The sequence below is a fragment of the Cupressus sempervirens genome, chromosome 9 (assembly GCF_028749045.1).
Source record: "Cupressus sempervirens isolate cs-2001-9-10 chromosome 9, ASM2874904v1, whole genome shotgun sequence".
NCBI lineage: Eukaryota > Viridiplantae > Streptophyta > Pinopsida > Cupressales > Cupressaceae > Cupressus > Cupressus sempervirens.
The window spans coordinates 211,946,870-211,962,503 of record NC_143126.1 but is presented as its reverse complement, the minus strand read 5'-3'; the positions used below and the strand labels follow the sequence as shown (position 1 = coordinate 211,962,503).

The window sequence follows — 15,634 nt, the reverse complement described above, 5'->3', positions numbered from 1 at the left end:
TAATCTTGATTTGTGATGCACTACTGCCACACAGGTTTTACCTATTTCCAAAGCATTTGAAGCCTTCAAAATTGAGTTCAAAGTTTTTGTACCTAGTTGTCAAATTATTTATTAGTAACAAATTATTTAGTAAGTTATAAATTATTCTCTTAATTCATATCATATGGTGGAGTTAGTCCAAAAAATAAAGGAGTTAAAAGAATGGTTCTTCTACTTTCACATAATTTAGCACATTACGAAGATTGTGTAATGTTGTTGTAGTATTCTACATGTTTATGACTTCCACTTAGAGCAAGGTCCCAAGCAATAGTATAGTCTTTTTGGAATTGATGGTAGAAAATGATAAATAATAATCGTTCCATATATTATCGTTTCCTCACAATTTCACTTGTCTATGGAAACATTCGAGTGGCTTAAATGAAATTAAGCAAAGCACATGAAAACATAAGAGTAACACTCTTTGTATTTAAGTAACGTGAGTTATTAATACAAAATAAAAGATGCGTAGAAGATTGCAAATTCAAACCTTAAAACAAAGTGGAATGTGCTTTTTAATTTTTTTAAACTTCATAGATTGCAAATTCAAACATATTTCTTTATGTCAATGTAGTTGAAATGTTTTTAAAGAGTCCTCCACGTCCAAGTCTAATTGAGTATGTGGTTCAAGAGTAAGACTCGTGCTCTCAAACAACTACAAATATTTAATAAAATATCTCCATAAAAAACAAAAACATATTTTTTTTTAATGGCATTTAGTACTGGTCTTCCATGCTTTGACTTTGTGTTGCATTTTCCTTTCTTAAAAGATAGTCAAATTCGTCCCAATTTGACTATGTAGCCGACAGAATGACTGAATATTTTAATTTATTAATTCTTAAAAATTTACAAAATAGTGAATTTATAATTTAAAATTAATATTAAATAATAAATTAATAAATCTGTCGGCTGGTAGACACTTCCAAATTCGTCCACCGTCTTGAATCATTTGACTGGAGGGACATGTGAATAGAGAAAAGCGTTAACGTGTTTTGAATGGAAATAGAGCTTCCGCCGATTCCGCCGCCGGTCGGCAGACAAATTTCACGGCCGGCAACAAGAAATTCCGGCGAGTTTGGAGCATATAAAGCGGCGTGTTGCGATCTATAACAAACAAATTCGTATTCTCAACAAAGACACTGATCTGTCCAGGGAGCTACGCTGAATTTCAATTTCAATTGCAATGGCGTCAATCCAACTGCACGGGAATCTCATGTCGCCCTTCACGAACATCGTCATGGCCTGTTTTCGCGAGAAGGAGATCGATTATGAGTTCGTCACTGTCGATTTCTCAACGGGAGCTCACAAGCAGCCTCCTTTTCTCTCCCTCAATGTAAGCAAACTGACACAAATTCACTTTTTTCTTTTGCATTTCTGGTTTAAGCTAACAGAGATTCACTAGTCTTGATAAAATCACTTGTTTTCTCTGTCCTTACCATTTGAACTTTTGATGCAGCCGTTCGGACAAGTTCCTGCTATTACAGACGGCGATCTGACCTTATTCGGTATATATTTAACTCTGTTTCTCTGTTCGGACAAATTTAATGCAGTTTTAGGGTTTTATTTCGTTTTTTGTTTGTGCGCATTCGACAGCCTCCATGGAACATGTAGAAGCCTAACGCTGTTCAACTGTTTGATCGAATTTTAAAGCAGTTTTAGGGTTTTATTTTATTAAGTTGTGGAGCAAGTCTAGAGTTATCATAAAACCCTACAAATTTATCCCTGTTCAAGTGTTTCATTAAATTTTAATCCAGTTTTGGGGTTTAAGTTTGTTTATTTGTGAAGTAGAGTCGAGAGCTATCGCAAAATACGGACAAATCTAACTGATTTTCGGGATTTATTTTCGTTTTTTTTTGGGGTAGAGGTTGAAGCCGTCTTAAAACATGGACAGATACAACTCTATTGGTCTGTTTCATGAAATTTTAAATGCAGTTTTAGGCTTTCAGTTTGTTTATTTGAGGAAGCGGAGTCCAGAGCCATCGCAAAATACGGACAAATCTAACTCTGCTCGACATTTAAAAAAAATTCTTAATGCAGTTCTAGGGTTTTATTTTGTTTATTTTAGAGCAGAGTTGAAAGCCGTCATCATACATGCTCAAATTTAACTCTGTTCGAGTTTTCATCAAATATTAGTGCAGTCTCAAGGTTTTTAGTTTGTTTACTTGCGACTTTAAAAAACCTTAACGCAGCTGTAGGGTTTTATTTTGTTTATTTTGGAGCAGAGTTGAAAGCCGTCATAAAACATGCACAAATATTATTGCGTTCGACTTCTCATCAAATATTAATGCAGTTTCAGGGTTTTTAGTTTGTTTACTTGTGAAGCAGAGTCGCGAGCCTTAGGTCTAAGAGGGACAAATCCAACTTTTTTTCAACTGTTCCATAAAATCCTGGCAAATATAACTCTGTTCGATTGACGGTTTCGTAAATTTTTTAATGCAGTTTTAGGGTTTCATTTTGCTTATTTTTTAGGTAGAGTCAAGAGCTATCATAAAATGCGTACAAATTTGACTCCGTTCAACAGTTCTGTCAAATTTTAGTGCAGATCTAGGGTTTCACTTTGTTTATTTTCTGGTGCAGAGTCGAGAGCCATCATAAAATACTTGGCGGATAAATTTTCGGGGCAGGGCAGCAATCTGATGGGGAAAACACTGCGCGAGCGGGCGTTGGTGGAGCAATGGTCTCAAGTGGAATCGCTGGCATTCAGTCCTTCCTGCAGCGCCATTCTTATGCAGGTCGTGTTCGGCCCCATGTTTGGGGGAAAGACGGATCAGGCAATTGTGGACACAAATGTGGAAAAGCTGAGCAAAGTTTTGGATATCTACGAAGAGACGCTGTCCAAGAGCGATTATCTGGCCGGAGATTTCTTCAGCGTTGCAGATCTTTCGCATCTTTCGGGCATAAATCTCCTGGTGAATTTTGCTGGCAAGGGAGACCTCATTGCATCTCGCAAGAATGTGAAAGCGTGGTGGGAACGCATTTCCTCGCGCCCTGCCTGGAAAAAGGTGTTGGAGGAAATCAAAGCTTAGCTTACATTGCCCTGCAGCTCTTAGAGCCGCCATGAGCGCATTTTAAATAAATAAATAAAGGAATGAATCTCAGTCGATAGAACTGGGTAATTGTTTTGTGATCATGTTTCTTTACGGATAAATGAGTCTTGATACGAAAAGAGGAGCCTGAAGACGGCCTTTTCCCTAATGAAGCTTTTGCTCCACTACACTGATTTGTCTCGTCTTTTTCTAATTAGCAATTTTACGTTTTGTTGTCAATCTTGTCTTTTTGAAAAGTTGTACTTGTTCTAGGGTAGTACTATTCTATTCTCTTGTCGATAATATCAATCAATTATATACAATTATTTTGACCTTAATATTTCTAATGTTTGCATTTTTTATCAATTAAATATATTAATAAAAATTATTTATCTGAATCATACTTGGTTCAATTCATTTTGGTGTTATAGAACTTTTTTTGGGAGCTTCCTTCATAGCAAGAAGTTTTTTGGAGTTTTTTGGAGATTGATTAGATTTTAAATATAAGGTATTAAAAGTGAGTTAGTAAATTACTTCTATTAAGATTTCTAAATTTGAATTTTTGTTCTAATTTATCCAAAAAAATATTGATTAAAAAAAGATTAGAAGAAAATTTAATTTTTAACATGTTTTATAACAACATATGCATTTAGGAGGCCACTAGCTTTCCAAATCTTTCTCTTGATCCTCGGTTAAATACTTAAATTTTGAATGAAAAAATTAAAAGAAACTAAAATTAAAAAGCCTATTTAAAAATTATATATTAGAAGTTCATTTTTTTAACTTTTACATTGTAATAAAAAAAATTAGAGAAAGAGCATAATTTAATCATTATAACTACTTTTTCATGTTTTACTCTCCATATTTCTCAACACATTTTTGGTTAAATCAAAGTCTATTTAAAAATTATATATTAAAAGTTCATTTTTTTCCCTTTTACATTGTAATAAAAAAATTGAGAGAGAGCACAATTTAATCATTATAACTACTTTTTCATATTTTACTCCTTTCCATATCTCTGAACATATTTTTGGTTACTAAAGAGATACATTTGAGATTATAGTGTGAATAAGGGGGAACAAAGAATAGGAATTGAAGGATCACAAATAAGAAGATAAAATATCTTAAAAGACAAAATATGAGTATAAATAAAAAAAAAAATTTAAGAACAATCAATAATAAATAAAACAATTTCAGGTGAAGCAGACGCCTCTTTACTGAATGCAATTTCCTTGATTATTATGTCATAACATTCTAAGAGTTCGGTTTTAGTTTAAGAAATCCTTGATATCCGGTTTAATGGTAATTGGTGATATAAGTTGCGTGGAGGTGGATATACTAGATTTGATAACTAATTGACACATTGGAAGTCCCGAATAGATTGGACATATCTAGATGGTGACAATGGATTTGTTTAATTATCATATTTTGGATTTAATGTCTTCTAGATGTAATTTACATGATTTTGATGTTGCCCTGTATGTTCTTTTTGCTTATTTTGAGTTTTTCTTTGTATACGGATGACAGGAGATTTGGATGGGTAACTATTTAGATCAATTTAGTTTTATCGTAATGATGTATATATGATCTGCCTTTTAGGCTTTGAATTATGCTTCATAATATTATAATTATCTCAGGTTCCCGTTGGTAGTTCATGCTTCTATAGTTATTTCTTTAGATTCAGACTCTTAGATGTTTTTTCCTTTTCGACTCTGCTATTACAATCTTTCTATAAACATTATGGAGCACTTATGCTTTTAGTTTTCTATGGTTCTTAGGTGCTCTATTTCGTTTATTCGTTAGATGTTTTGGATTGCTTAGCTCTCCTCCGTATTGACATGTGTTTATGTCTTTGAGTTCACTATGTTTATCTTTCATTTATGTAATTAGGATAACTCTCTTAATGTATCGCTAATATGGATGGTTAGGCTATTTAGTTAGTATTTTGTTTCTCTAAGGTATCGTGGCCTATTATAGATTATATCGTAGATAATGATTTTGACAAGATGAGTTTTTGCAAGGTTGGTATCAACTCCAAACTCTTGGCCATAATATCCTTGTTATGTAAGAGATCTAACCTCTATGTGTTTAGCTATAGGATTGCCTTTTCTAACACGATTGAATGTCTCTTAACAGGTTGATTTGATTCGGGCTTAATATTATTCGAAGACGCATCTAAAGATTTGATGAAGATGTAATTACCAGAGGCTCATCCTTGTATTGATTGTAATTTAAGTATTCCAATTAGGATATTAGTTCACTAGGGTATGCCCCTTTTAAATTTGTAATAATATAGGACATCTGTCTCGGGCAAGATTGGAGGTTTTCTTCTTCATTCTTTCCTACCAGTGCCCGTTTGAATGAAGAAAGCTATTGTATCTTATTCTTCTATTAATAAAATTTATCCTGGCCTTTGTCGTTTACCGATTAAATGATAATAATAATAATAAATTAAAAAAATAAAATAAATAGTTTAATAAAAATATAATATTGAACAACAATTATATTTGTGTTCTTTATTTTCTTTTAAATAAAATTTAATTCAATCAATAATTTCTTTTCTTTTTATTATTCTTATTAATTGTTATTTATTTTTTATTTATCTTTATATTCATATTTTCATTTTCATTTCTCTTATCTTGTCATCCACCCATCCTTGTTCTTTTTGCCTACTCTTTCCATCTTTTTTGAACACTTTTCTACAAATGCAATAGATGTCCTATTATTACTTCTCATTAATTATAATTTTATTTATATTTTATTGTATTGACATTCAATAATTAATTGAATTAATTTAAATTTTATAATAATTTCTAACTAGAATATTCTATTAACTATAATTATATATTATATATAATTTCTCTATTAACTATATTCAAAATGGCAAGTACACACCACTACGTGGCACTTGTTATTATATAAATTTATAAACTAGAACTTCTACTTATGAGGGATGCAAAGAGATGGGAAATAGATAGTGAAATATATATGAAATGAGTACATTGAGACAGATTAATGGATTTATATGTCCCTCTATTTCTATGTTCATATATCTCTCTTTAGCTCACAAATTTTCCATCTACCTCCATATCCTCATCTTTATATCTTTCTTACAAACACACATAGACACTCATTTTTCATCATCTATCTCTATCTTCCTCCCCTCGCTACCTTTAGCCTCTCTATCTATTTCCTCTATTTCTCTTAGATTTATCTATCTATGTATCTATCAGAATATTAATCATTCTATCTCTTCATCTCCCTCTCCTCTATCCTCTTCCTATTTCACTCCCTATTACCCCCCTCCCCCACTCCCTTGCTTTACAAATACACTCCACTTTGATATTTGATTCTAATCCATTTATCTACACCATCTTTCTCTTATTCATCTTACTATCCTCCCCCCTACTTCTCCCTATTCCTCTAACTAAAGTTTCCCTTATGAAACTAACTACCTAGCCTTTTCAAATCAATCATTCAATATTAGCTCTATTTCCTCATCTCTATCTCTATCTCCATCTTACTATATCATTATAACTCTTTACCTCTTCCTCTCCATCTCCCCTTTTTCATTTTCATATCTCTCTATCATTAAATTTCCCTTTACCTCTCTATTTAAAATTTCCTCTATCTTCTCACCCTCGTCTTCTTCTCTTCCTAGACTTGTATGTGCACAACTCCCTCCCTCCCTTCCTCCCTCCCTCCCTCCCACACACACATCTTACCATGACATAATTTTAAGAAAGTTTTTGCATAGGCACACTACACACCATTATTAAATTAGCCACCTAAAGTTTTTCCATAGGCACACTACAAACTAAATGCTAACAATTTTTCGATATGTATTTACTATTTGCATGGTTAGTATATTTACACAAATCTCTCTCTCTCTCTCTCTCTCTCACACACACACACACACACACACACACACACACACACACACAAATTACTATATATATCATACTCTCTCTCACACATAAAAAAAATTACTATATATACCACTTCTTTGTCTCCTCCCCCTACTCACCCCCCTCTCTCTGTCACACAAAGAAATATTATCTTTTAACTAAAAATAATATTTTGCTCATGTATATTTACTTCCTACATAGTTTCTCTATAAGGGTGATTTTATTTATGTAGAATGATTTATATTTTTAAAATGCCAAATTTTGTTCTTCACTTCAAAGTGAAAGTGTGACCTCTAACTAAAAATATAAATGTTTTACATTGCAACCCTCTTTTATATTATTTTCATCAATGCTTAGATGGAATATTTGAGTACAAAATATTTCATCTTTTGATTCTCTATTTGATTTTTGTTATTTTTTCCTCTATTTGTCATTGTATTTACTTTAATCTTCAATCTACATTTTTCTTTAAAATTGATAGGTTGGATCAATCCATGTAGAAAACTACTAAAAGTACTTATCTACAAATAATATTAATATAGGAAATATTAATGATAGAAAAATAAATTTAAATTAAGGACTCTTTTCAATTATAACCATTAAAAACTAATTTTAAGGTTCATTTATTCTTATTACAATTGCTTAAATAATTGTACGAGAAATATAAATTTAGCACTTTAAAAAGATATTTATAGTTAACAATTTGAATTGAAGTACCTAAAGTGGTTTCAAAATTTTAAATGTAGAATTCACCAAATCATTCTTTCAGTAAGTCAGAAACAAAAACCCTAAATTTAGAAGTTGTGCAAAGGTGACAAAGGACATAATGTGATCTACCTCTAGCAAGAGCAACATAGACATTGTTATTCCATTATTTTTAATGAAATGTGAATACAAAATGATATTGCTATTGTACCATCTTAATTTGGAAGCACTTCAATTTAATGATGATTTAACACCCATTTAATGTGGTGTCATCATTTATTTGCATTTCTCCCCTTTCTTCTCATTCTCCTAGGCAAAATCCAAGTAGGACCAAATAGATGTAGAAGTTGAGAAAACCAACTTCATAGAGTCCAAATAATCAAATGCAAGCAATAACCTATTGCAAGGAAGAATTGATCAAAGAAAAGAAGTTTGCTCTCAAGGATGAAAAATGTATTTTAGACAGAATGAATTGAGTTATCAAATACAAATCATCAAACCTTTATAGAAGGAGATCATGCAACCCTAAATGGACAAAGATATTTAATGATGAAAATAATTATTCAATGTCAACAAAGCATAAAGGGAAATCTTAAGAAGGGATAAAAAGGTAATTTATAGCTTTTACTCCAACACAACCCCCCCCACCACCCCCCCCAACAACAATGCATGAAAAGCAAAGCATACTATAATGCATAAGTAATTTGGGTCCTAACAACATGGTCTGATGAGGTACCCAATCACAATGTAGTGCCTACTCCATTTTTCTTTCAGTTACATTATCAAACACTTTTAGGCCAATTTTCATGTTATGTTATTTGATCTAGTGGTACTTGGTTACCTGGTTGGTTGATACTATCTTCATGATTTGATTATATATTTGATGAGCTACTTTGCACTTGAGATATTTCATGTGTTATTGTGACTCATGGTTATTCATGTGATGATGTTTAAACACTTTTATATAATGATTACAGTTAGATTCATGATGATGTTTTATATAAATTATGGATACTTACCCCATACTTGCATGTGGATCTCAATGTGCTTAGTATGTTGATGCTCCATTAGGTTGCAAGAAATATGAATGACACTTTGATTATCGCACCAAAGTATAGTGAGACTATCTAGAGGAAATCCAAACTTTTTCATCAATTGTCGAAGCCATAAAATCTCTTGGTTAGCTAACACCATTGCTTGATACTTAGCCTATGTAGATGATAGTGCAGTAGTAGTTTGCTTCTTGCAAAACTATCTGATAGGATTAGAACAAAGACAAAAAATGAAGCAAAAATTGGACTTCCGATCATCGATATCACCAACCCAATCTGAGTAAGTGAAGCCAATAATGTGTGGGGATCATGTATTGTAGTGAATGCCATAATGTATAGTGACCTGAATGTACCTCAAAATACGTTTGGACGCTTGCCAATGGTTCTTATGAGAATCATGGGAGAACTGAGAAACAAAGCGAACCACAAAGGAAAGATCGAGATGAGTGTCTGTTAGTGTAATGGGCACCTTAGAAATGCCCAAAAATTGAACCAACTGTTGGTAAGGATTTAAATATTTTTGCATAGATTTTGAAACCACATAACATGAACAAGAAGGAATTTATGCAAATTGAAGATTGAACTACTACTAAAATAATATTAATTTTCAAACTAATAAAATTAAATACATAGCAAACTCACTAATTACTCCAACATTATAACATGATATTCTAGTAATGACTTCCCATCTTGCTGCTATATTAATATGAATAGTGCTGCACTACAGTGCTACTATGGTAAAAACTACCTTCAATCAGTCCAAGACCCTCAAAAATCATCCCTCCACAATGGCATAAGTATCGGACAAGGAGTGAGAATGATATGAGGGAACACCCAATCTATCTATAACTGGAAATGCACCCACATTGCCTGTTAATGAAGCTAATAACAATGAATTCCAAAGGCCAAACCCCAAGAAAATGACATCTAGAATGTCACAAGAGAGGACAGACATCCTCTAATGTCCAAAATAGATCTATAACTCAGACATCTATATTATTCTGATATCCAACCTTCTTAAAAATAGCCACAAGCTCTCCTTTTATTCCTACTTCATAAGGTCGACCGCTTTTCACAAGTAATGTGGAATAAATAAAAGAAAAGAAAAGAAAAGAAAAGGCTAATGGTCACACAACTGGACAACTGCTAAAGTGGGGACATTACAGTCTGCCCCCCTTGAAATTGCTTGTCCTCAAGCAATCTCTGTCCTATTTGTTGTAACACCTACTCACTCTCGCAAGTAGCATCTTCCTCTAGTAGGTCTCTCCATATGACTAAATATTCTTTAATCACCTTGTTCTACAGAGTCCTCTACCTAGTATCCAGAATAGCCTTAGGAATAAACACGAGCTTCCCCTCCTCATCTAATGGTGACAAATCTATATAAGGCACAACTCTTTGATTGATGGCTTTCTTAAGCCTCGACACATGAAATAAATCATGCACTTGACTACCCTTTGGAAGTTCAATGTTGTAGGTAGCCTCACCCACCCTATGAATCACTCTGTAGGGACCATAAAACCTAGGCTTCAACTTCTTTTCTTTGCTCTTCTTGAGTGATGACTATCTATATGGTTGTAGCCTCACATAAACCATATCCCCAACCTCAGAGCTCCGCTCTATCTGGTGTTGGTTAGCATACAATTTTTGCTAAATTTGGGCTTCTTGTATATTCTCTTTGAGCACTCTCAAAATATCTTGACTATTTTGCAAGAAGTTTTTTTCTTTGGGCACTCTACTATCCCCCAAAACCAGATCCATGAAACTAGGTGCTTCATAACCATACAATGCCATGAATGGAGTCATCTTGATGAACATGTGATAAGTGGTGTTATAATAGTATTCTCACATATGTATCCATTTGACCCAAGTCCTCTATTGTGTAGTCACATAGTTCCTCAGATATCTTTCCACCCATTTATTCACAATCTTTGTCTACCCATTTGTCTCTGGATGATAACTAGTGCTAGGTGTAAGACTATACCACACAACCCAAACAATTCCTGCCAAAAAGCACTCATAAATTTACTATCTCAATCACTGACAATGAAACTAGGTAGCCCATGTAACTTGAATATCTCTCTGAAGAAAAGATCAACCACCTATGCTACTGTGTAGGTGGATGGAATAGTAAACAAGTGAGCAAACTTTGTTAGTCGGTCAACTATCACATAGATGTAATCTCTCCTCTATACTCATGGTAACCTGATGATGAAGTCCATAGAAATACTTTCCCATTTCCTATCTGGAATGGGTAAAGGATATAACAACCCTGCAAGATATGTGTGCTCTCCCTTATTTTGCTGACAAACTGCATACTCCCTGACATACTTTTGAACATCATCCTTGAGCCCTTTCCATGTGAACCACTCGCAGATCTGCTTGTAGGTCTTAACGATCCCTAGCTGTCTAGCTGTAGGTGCATCGTGAAATGCCTTCAATATTACCTCCCTAACTATGATGATGGAACCAAATTTATCCTACCTTGGAACTTGATCAATCTGTCCACCACCATGTAATGATCATCCTATATGGTGCCTACAATCATTTCAAAAGCCCAAGTGTCCCTTGCATACTCTACAATAATCCTATTTCTCCAATCTCCAATAATCTTAGCGAGAGAACAAATATGAGATCTCTGGGATGAAGCATCTACCACCACATTCCTCTTACCTTTGACAAACTCAATGTCAAAGTCATAAGCCTGTAGCTTCGTAATCCACTTCTACTGTCTATCATTCAAATCACTTTGGCTCATGAAGTATTTGATGCTATTGTGATCGATCTTGATAACACACTTCCCCCCAACTAGGTAGGACTAAAACTTGGCCAATGCATGCATAATAGCCAACATCTCCCAATGATAGATAGAATAGCTCCTCTCCACTCCACGGAGCTTCCTACTCTCAAAAGCAATGGGATGCTTCTTCTGCATCAAGATTGTCCCAATCCCATCACCTGATGCATCACAATGAAGTTCAAATGGATTTGTGAAGTCTGATAGAGTGAATACTGACCATGATGACATTACCTTCTTGAAATTATTGAAGCATCTCTGAGTTTCCCTTGTCCATGTCAAGGCCTCTTTCCTGGTAAGGTCTACCAAGCGTACAACAGTCTATGAAAATCCCTTAAGAAATCTCCTATAAAACCCACAAAGAATAAACGACCCCTTAAGTTGTGTAAGGTTCATAGGAGTAGGCCAATCAACAATAGCCCTAATCTTTTTAGGATCTATCCGAACTCCATCTTCACTAATGATATGCCCAAGGTATAGTATATTAATCAACCCAAACTCGCACTTAGATTCCTTGGCGTATAGTGACTCTTTCTCCAAAATGGACAACACCATCTCAAGATGTTGTAAATGCTCCTCCCAAGTCTTACCGAAGATCAAAATGTCATCAAAGAAAATTAGGACAAATATCCTAAGCTACCCCCTGAATACCTGATTCATGCAACTTTGGAATGTAGCAAGGGCATTGGTTAGCCAAAATGACATAACCAAAAATTTGATGTGACTGTAGTGACACTGAAAAGTTATCTTCTCAATGTCCTACTCCCTCATCTTGATCTAATGATACCCTGACCGTAAATAAATCTTCCTAAAAAAGCATGCACCATGCAACTCATCTATCCATGGGATGGGATATCTATTCTTAATGGTCTTCTTATTTAATTCCCTATAATCGATGTGCATGCATATTGTCCCATCCTTCTTCTTTACCAACACTACTGCTAAAGCAAAGGTGCTCTTACTAGGCCTGATATGTCCCATCTCCAATAAATCCTTAATCACCTTTTCTATCACATTCTTGTGTTTCTTAGGGTGACGATAGGGAGTAATCATGAATGGTTTTGCTCCCTTCTCAAGTTCAATAACATGCTCCATCCCTCTGTCAAGAGGAACCCCATGTGAAATCTCACCAAAAACTTTAACATGCCCATCAAGTATCTCTTGGATATCTAGTGGATGACTCTTCACCTATGGTTCCTGTGAGGCTAGCATAGTAAAAAAATTTGTCACCCATTCTATATCATCATGTCGAAATATTTTTTGCATTCTCCTCAAGGAGATTACTCTACAGCTCCCATCTGAAAGTCCTCTAAGTACAATAGTTCTACCCTCATGCTAAAACCTCATCTCCAATTTTTCTAGGTTGAGTGTGAACTTGACTAGTGAGGCCATCCATGTCATGTCAAGGATGGCATCATAGTATCCCATGTCTACTACATAGAACTCATCCTCCAACTCATAGCCATCTCCAAGCCTAATGTGAAAATCATATATGTGGGTATGTGCAGGATCATGGTGTACCAAACTATGGCCTTAAGTGGCAGTGAAAAATTAGCAAATTAGGGTTATGTCAACTTGACACATAATTTTAAAGTGGTCATGGAATTTATATCAAAAAGTTGTAAGAAAATAATTTGTAGGAAATTGAATGTAGTTTCTAAACTACCAGGCCTTATCAGGAGAAAAAAATAATTGATTGGTCAAAAGTTTAGATTTTAATGTAGTACTACGAAAATTTCAAGGCAAAAATAAAAAGTAGGCATATGTCTGCCAACCTCAATCAAAATCAAATCATAATATATTTTTAATATAATTATAGATATAAAACGTAGACTCATGCCCAGATGTGATGCATATTTTTTGGTATTTTTATTCCAAATAAATAATTAAATATGAATTTTCTACCAAATTTTTTTCAGAAAAAAAAATCCCGTGTCTGACCACCTTAACTAATAGAAAATTTAACCAATTTTATTTTACATTTTTTTTTCGTATATTAGTGTTAGTACCCAAGGTGGTCATAGTTTTAAAACTTTCAGTTTCAGAGCTTGAACCTCTTTGAACCACTTCGAACTGAAGTTCAAAGTAGTTCAAAGTAGTTTGATAGTTCAAAATATTCCAATAGCCCAAATTGTTCGTTGAACAGGTTCAGTTCAACTAGTTCAGAATCTCATCATTCAGGTCCAGGCTCAAAGTTATCAAGTTCAATGATTCAGTGCAAGAGTTTAGAGGTCATAGTTCAATGGCACTCTTCAACCAGAGAATAAAAGGCCAACATAGTGGATCTTCAAAATTCTTCTCTGTGGTTTAAAATGGTTCAGTTTATTTGAAGTCACAAGTTCAAGTTCAGACTTCAGAGTCTTCACCATCCAAATGTTCAAGCTAGAATTTGAAGATATGAATTAGCTTGGGGAGGCGTCCTAGTCAAAGGACATAATACCATCATGGAAAAATTTGAAGGTTCTTTTCAGTAGTTCAAAGTTCAGAATTCAACTCGGGTGTTTGGTGTTACTATTGTCAGATTATAAATGTGGCGGTGTTTAATTGAAGAAGAACCATCCATCAAAAAGAAGAGGATCAAAGGCAATCGTGTTTCATTTTGGGATTCAATTCAAATCATGAAGGGTCAGTGAAGCACTCGGATGCATGGAGGAATCCACAAAGATCGAGGAAGCTCGAGGTTTCCAAACTAATGAGGATGAATCAAAAGATTCATAAATAAAAAAATTCCCACGTGTGCCTCAAATTAAATCTTGTAGCTATGTCAATTGTTATATTGATTTTAATTTAAGGAGTGATTGGAAATCGGTATCCAAAGCCGAACAATGTGCTCTTAGTTTTTTTGTGTTGAACACCCTTATGGGTAGAAGACAGGTCTATATGAATAAAGCCACCCAAGAATTAGTGCGAGTGCTAGAAGGGCCCAATTTAAACAACATGGAATTGAGAAGCGCTGGGTATACTTGTGCAAAGATGGACCATAAAACCTACGGCCTCTCCCTCTCATAGCAAAAATTCCATTGTGGAAATATCAAGGCACGTCTATGTGCAATAGGAATAAAAACCCGTCGCTATATGAAAAGATTCAAGAATATACTTGCGGCTTGGGTAATGCAATGGAGGAATTTTCGAGGGTAGACGATTTGTCGTGATAAAAATGATCATGCTCCATCCTGTTTAATACATTGGAAATCTTCACCAAAGCCATGGCATTCTACCTTATGCAAAGATGCAATAATTGGGATGGATAGTATGTGTGAGCTCCATACGAATGTCATGATCAGGTCAAACTTTGCATTATATGAATTGAGATTTGGACTTGCACCCACCGAGTGTTTTGTAAAAGGAATTAGACACTTGTATTGAACACAACCCAATACCAAAAGGACCCTCAGATGAAGCAAAAGTAAATGCGTGCAGTCTGTTTCCCCATAAGCCCATCACGGTTACATGCTATTTAAGCATCGTAAAAGATCAACACTGAAGGTTGCACCCGCTGTGTGGGTTTATCAGTTTAATGAAATAGGACAGTGTAGAAATTAGAAAAACAGTAATGTAGATGACGATGATTACCCGAGTGCTACATCACTCATCTTTAAAGAAATATCAATGCACCCGGAGGAGAATTTATGCCAAATACCCACCACGATATCATTCAACACAATGTATTTCAGGCTCGACGTTTGCAAAGAAGTGCTATGCAGGGAAAGCCTTGTGAAGAAAACAATCATCATGCATGAACAAAAACCACGAAAGTTTTCATTGCATTGTACAAATCACATGATCATTGTAGAGTAAAATCTTATGAATATGAAGCTCACACAAAAACATATAATGGTTTTATTATCTGCAAGGAAAGAGCAAGTCCGAAGACTGATCACAGCTTAATTATTTGGCATGGTGAAATATATTGGAATAGACTGTCATCCATGACTAACCCGAGCATTCATTCAATGCGATTATAACCTATTCTTCGTTCTGTACTCATATGGCTCGACTGTATGGAGGAGTTGCACATTAGTATGAAGGCATTTTGAGGTTTTTGTGTGCACAATGTCAGAGAAAGATTATGCTTTAGAGATGTAATTGATGTTCGATTGAAAACTGGGA

At 34.4% G+C, this 15,634-nt stretch overlaps 1 protein-coding gene across 1 annotated transcript; it reads left to right on the top strand.

Annotated features, from left to right (window-relative positions):
* The first annotated feature begins 1,147 nt into the window (after positions 1–1,147).
* LOC149538257 (glutathione S-transferase F10-like) lies at positions 1,148–3,302 on the top strand. Its single transcript, XM_089799626.1, has 3 exons — positions 1,148–1,369; positions 1,493–1,541; positions 2,614–3,302. Exons 1-3 carry the CDS (start codon positions 1,220–1,222, stop codon positions 3,060–3,062), a joined length of 648 nt encoding a protein of 215 aa, XP_089655752.1. The 5' UTR covers positions 1,148–1,219; the 3' UTR covers positions 3,063–3,302.
* Positions 3,303–15,634: the final 12,332 nt, after the last annotated feature.

Bases quoted from the DNA above. Each gene is read 5' to 3' on its own strand.
- LOC149538257 (XM_089799626.1), top strand. From the start codon at position 1,220: ATGGCGTCAATCCAACTGCACGGGAATCTCATGTCGCCCTTCACGAAC. The intron at 1,370-1,492 runs GTAAGCAAACTG...CTTTTGATGCAG, and splicing joins CTCCTTTTCTCTCCCTCAAT to CCGTTCGGACAAGTTCCTGC. The intron at 1,542-2,613 runs GTATATATTTAA...TTTCTGGTGCAG, and splicing joins CGGCGATCTGACCTTATTCG to AGTCGAGAGCCATCATAAAA.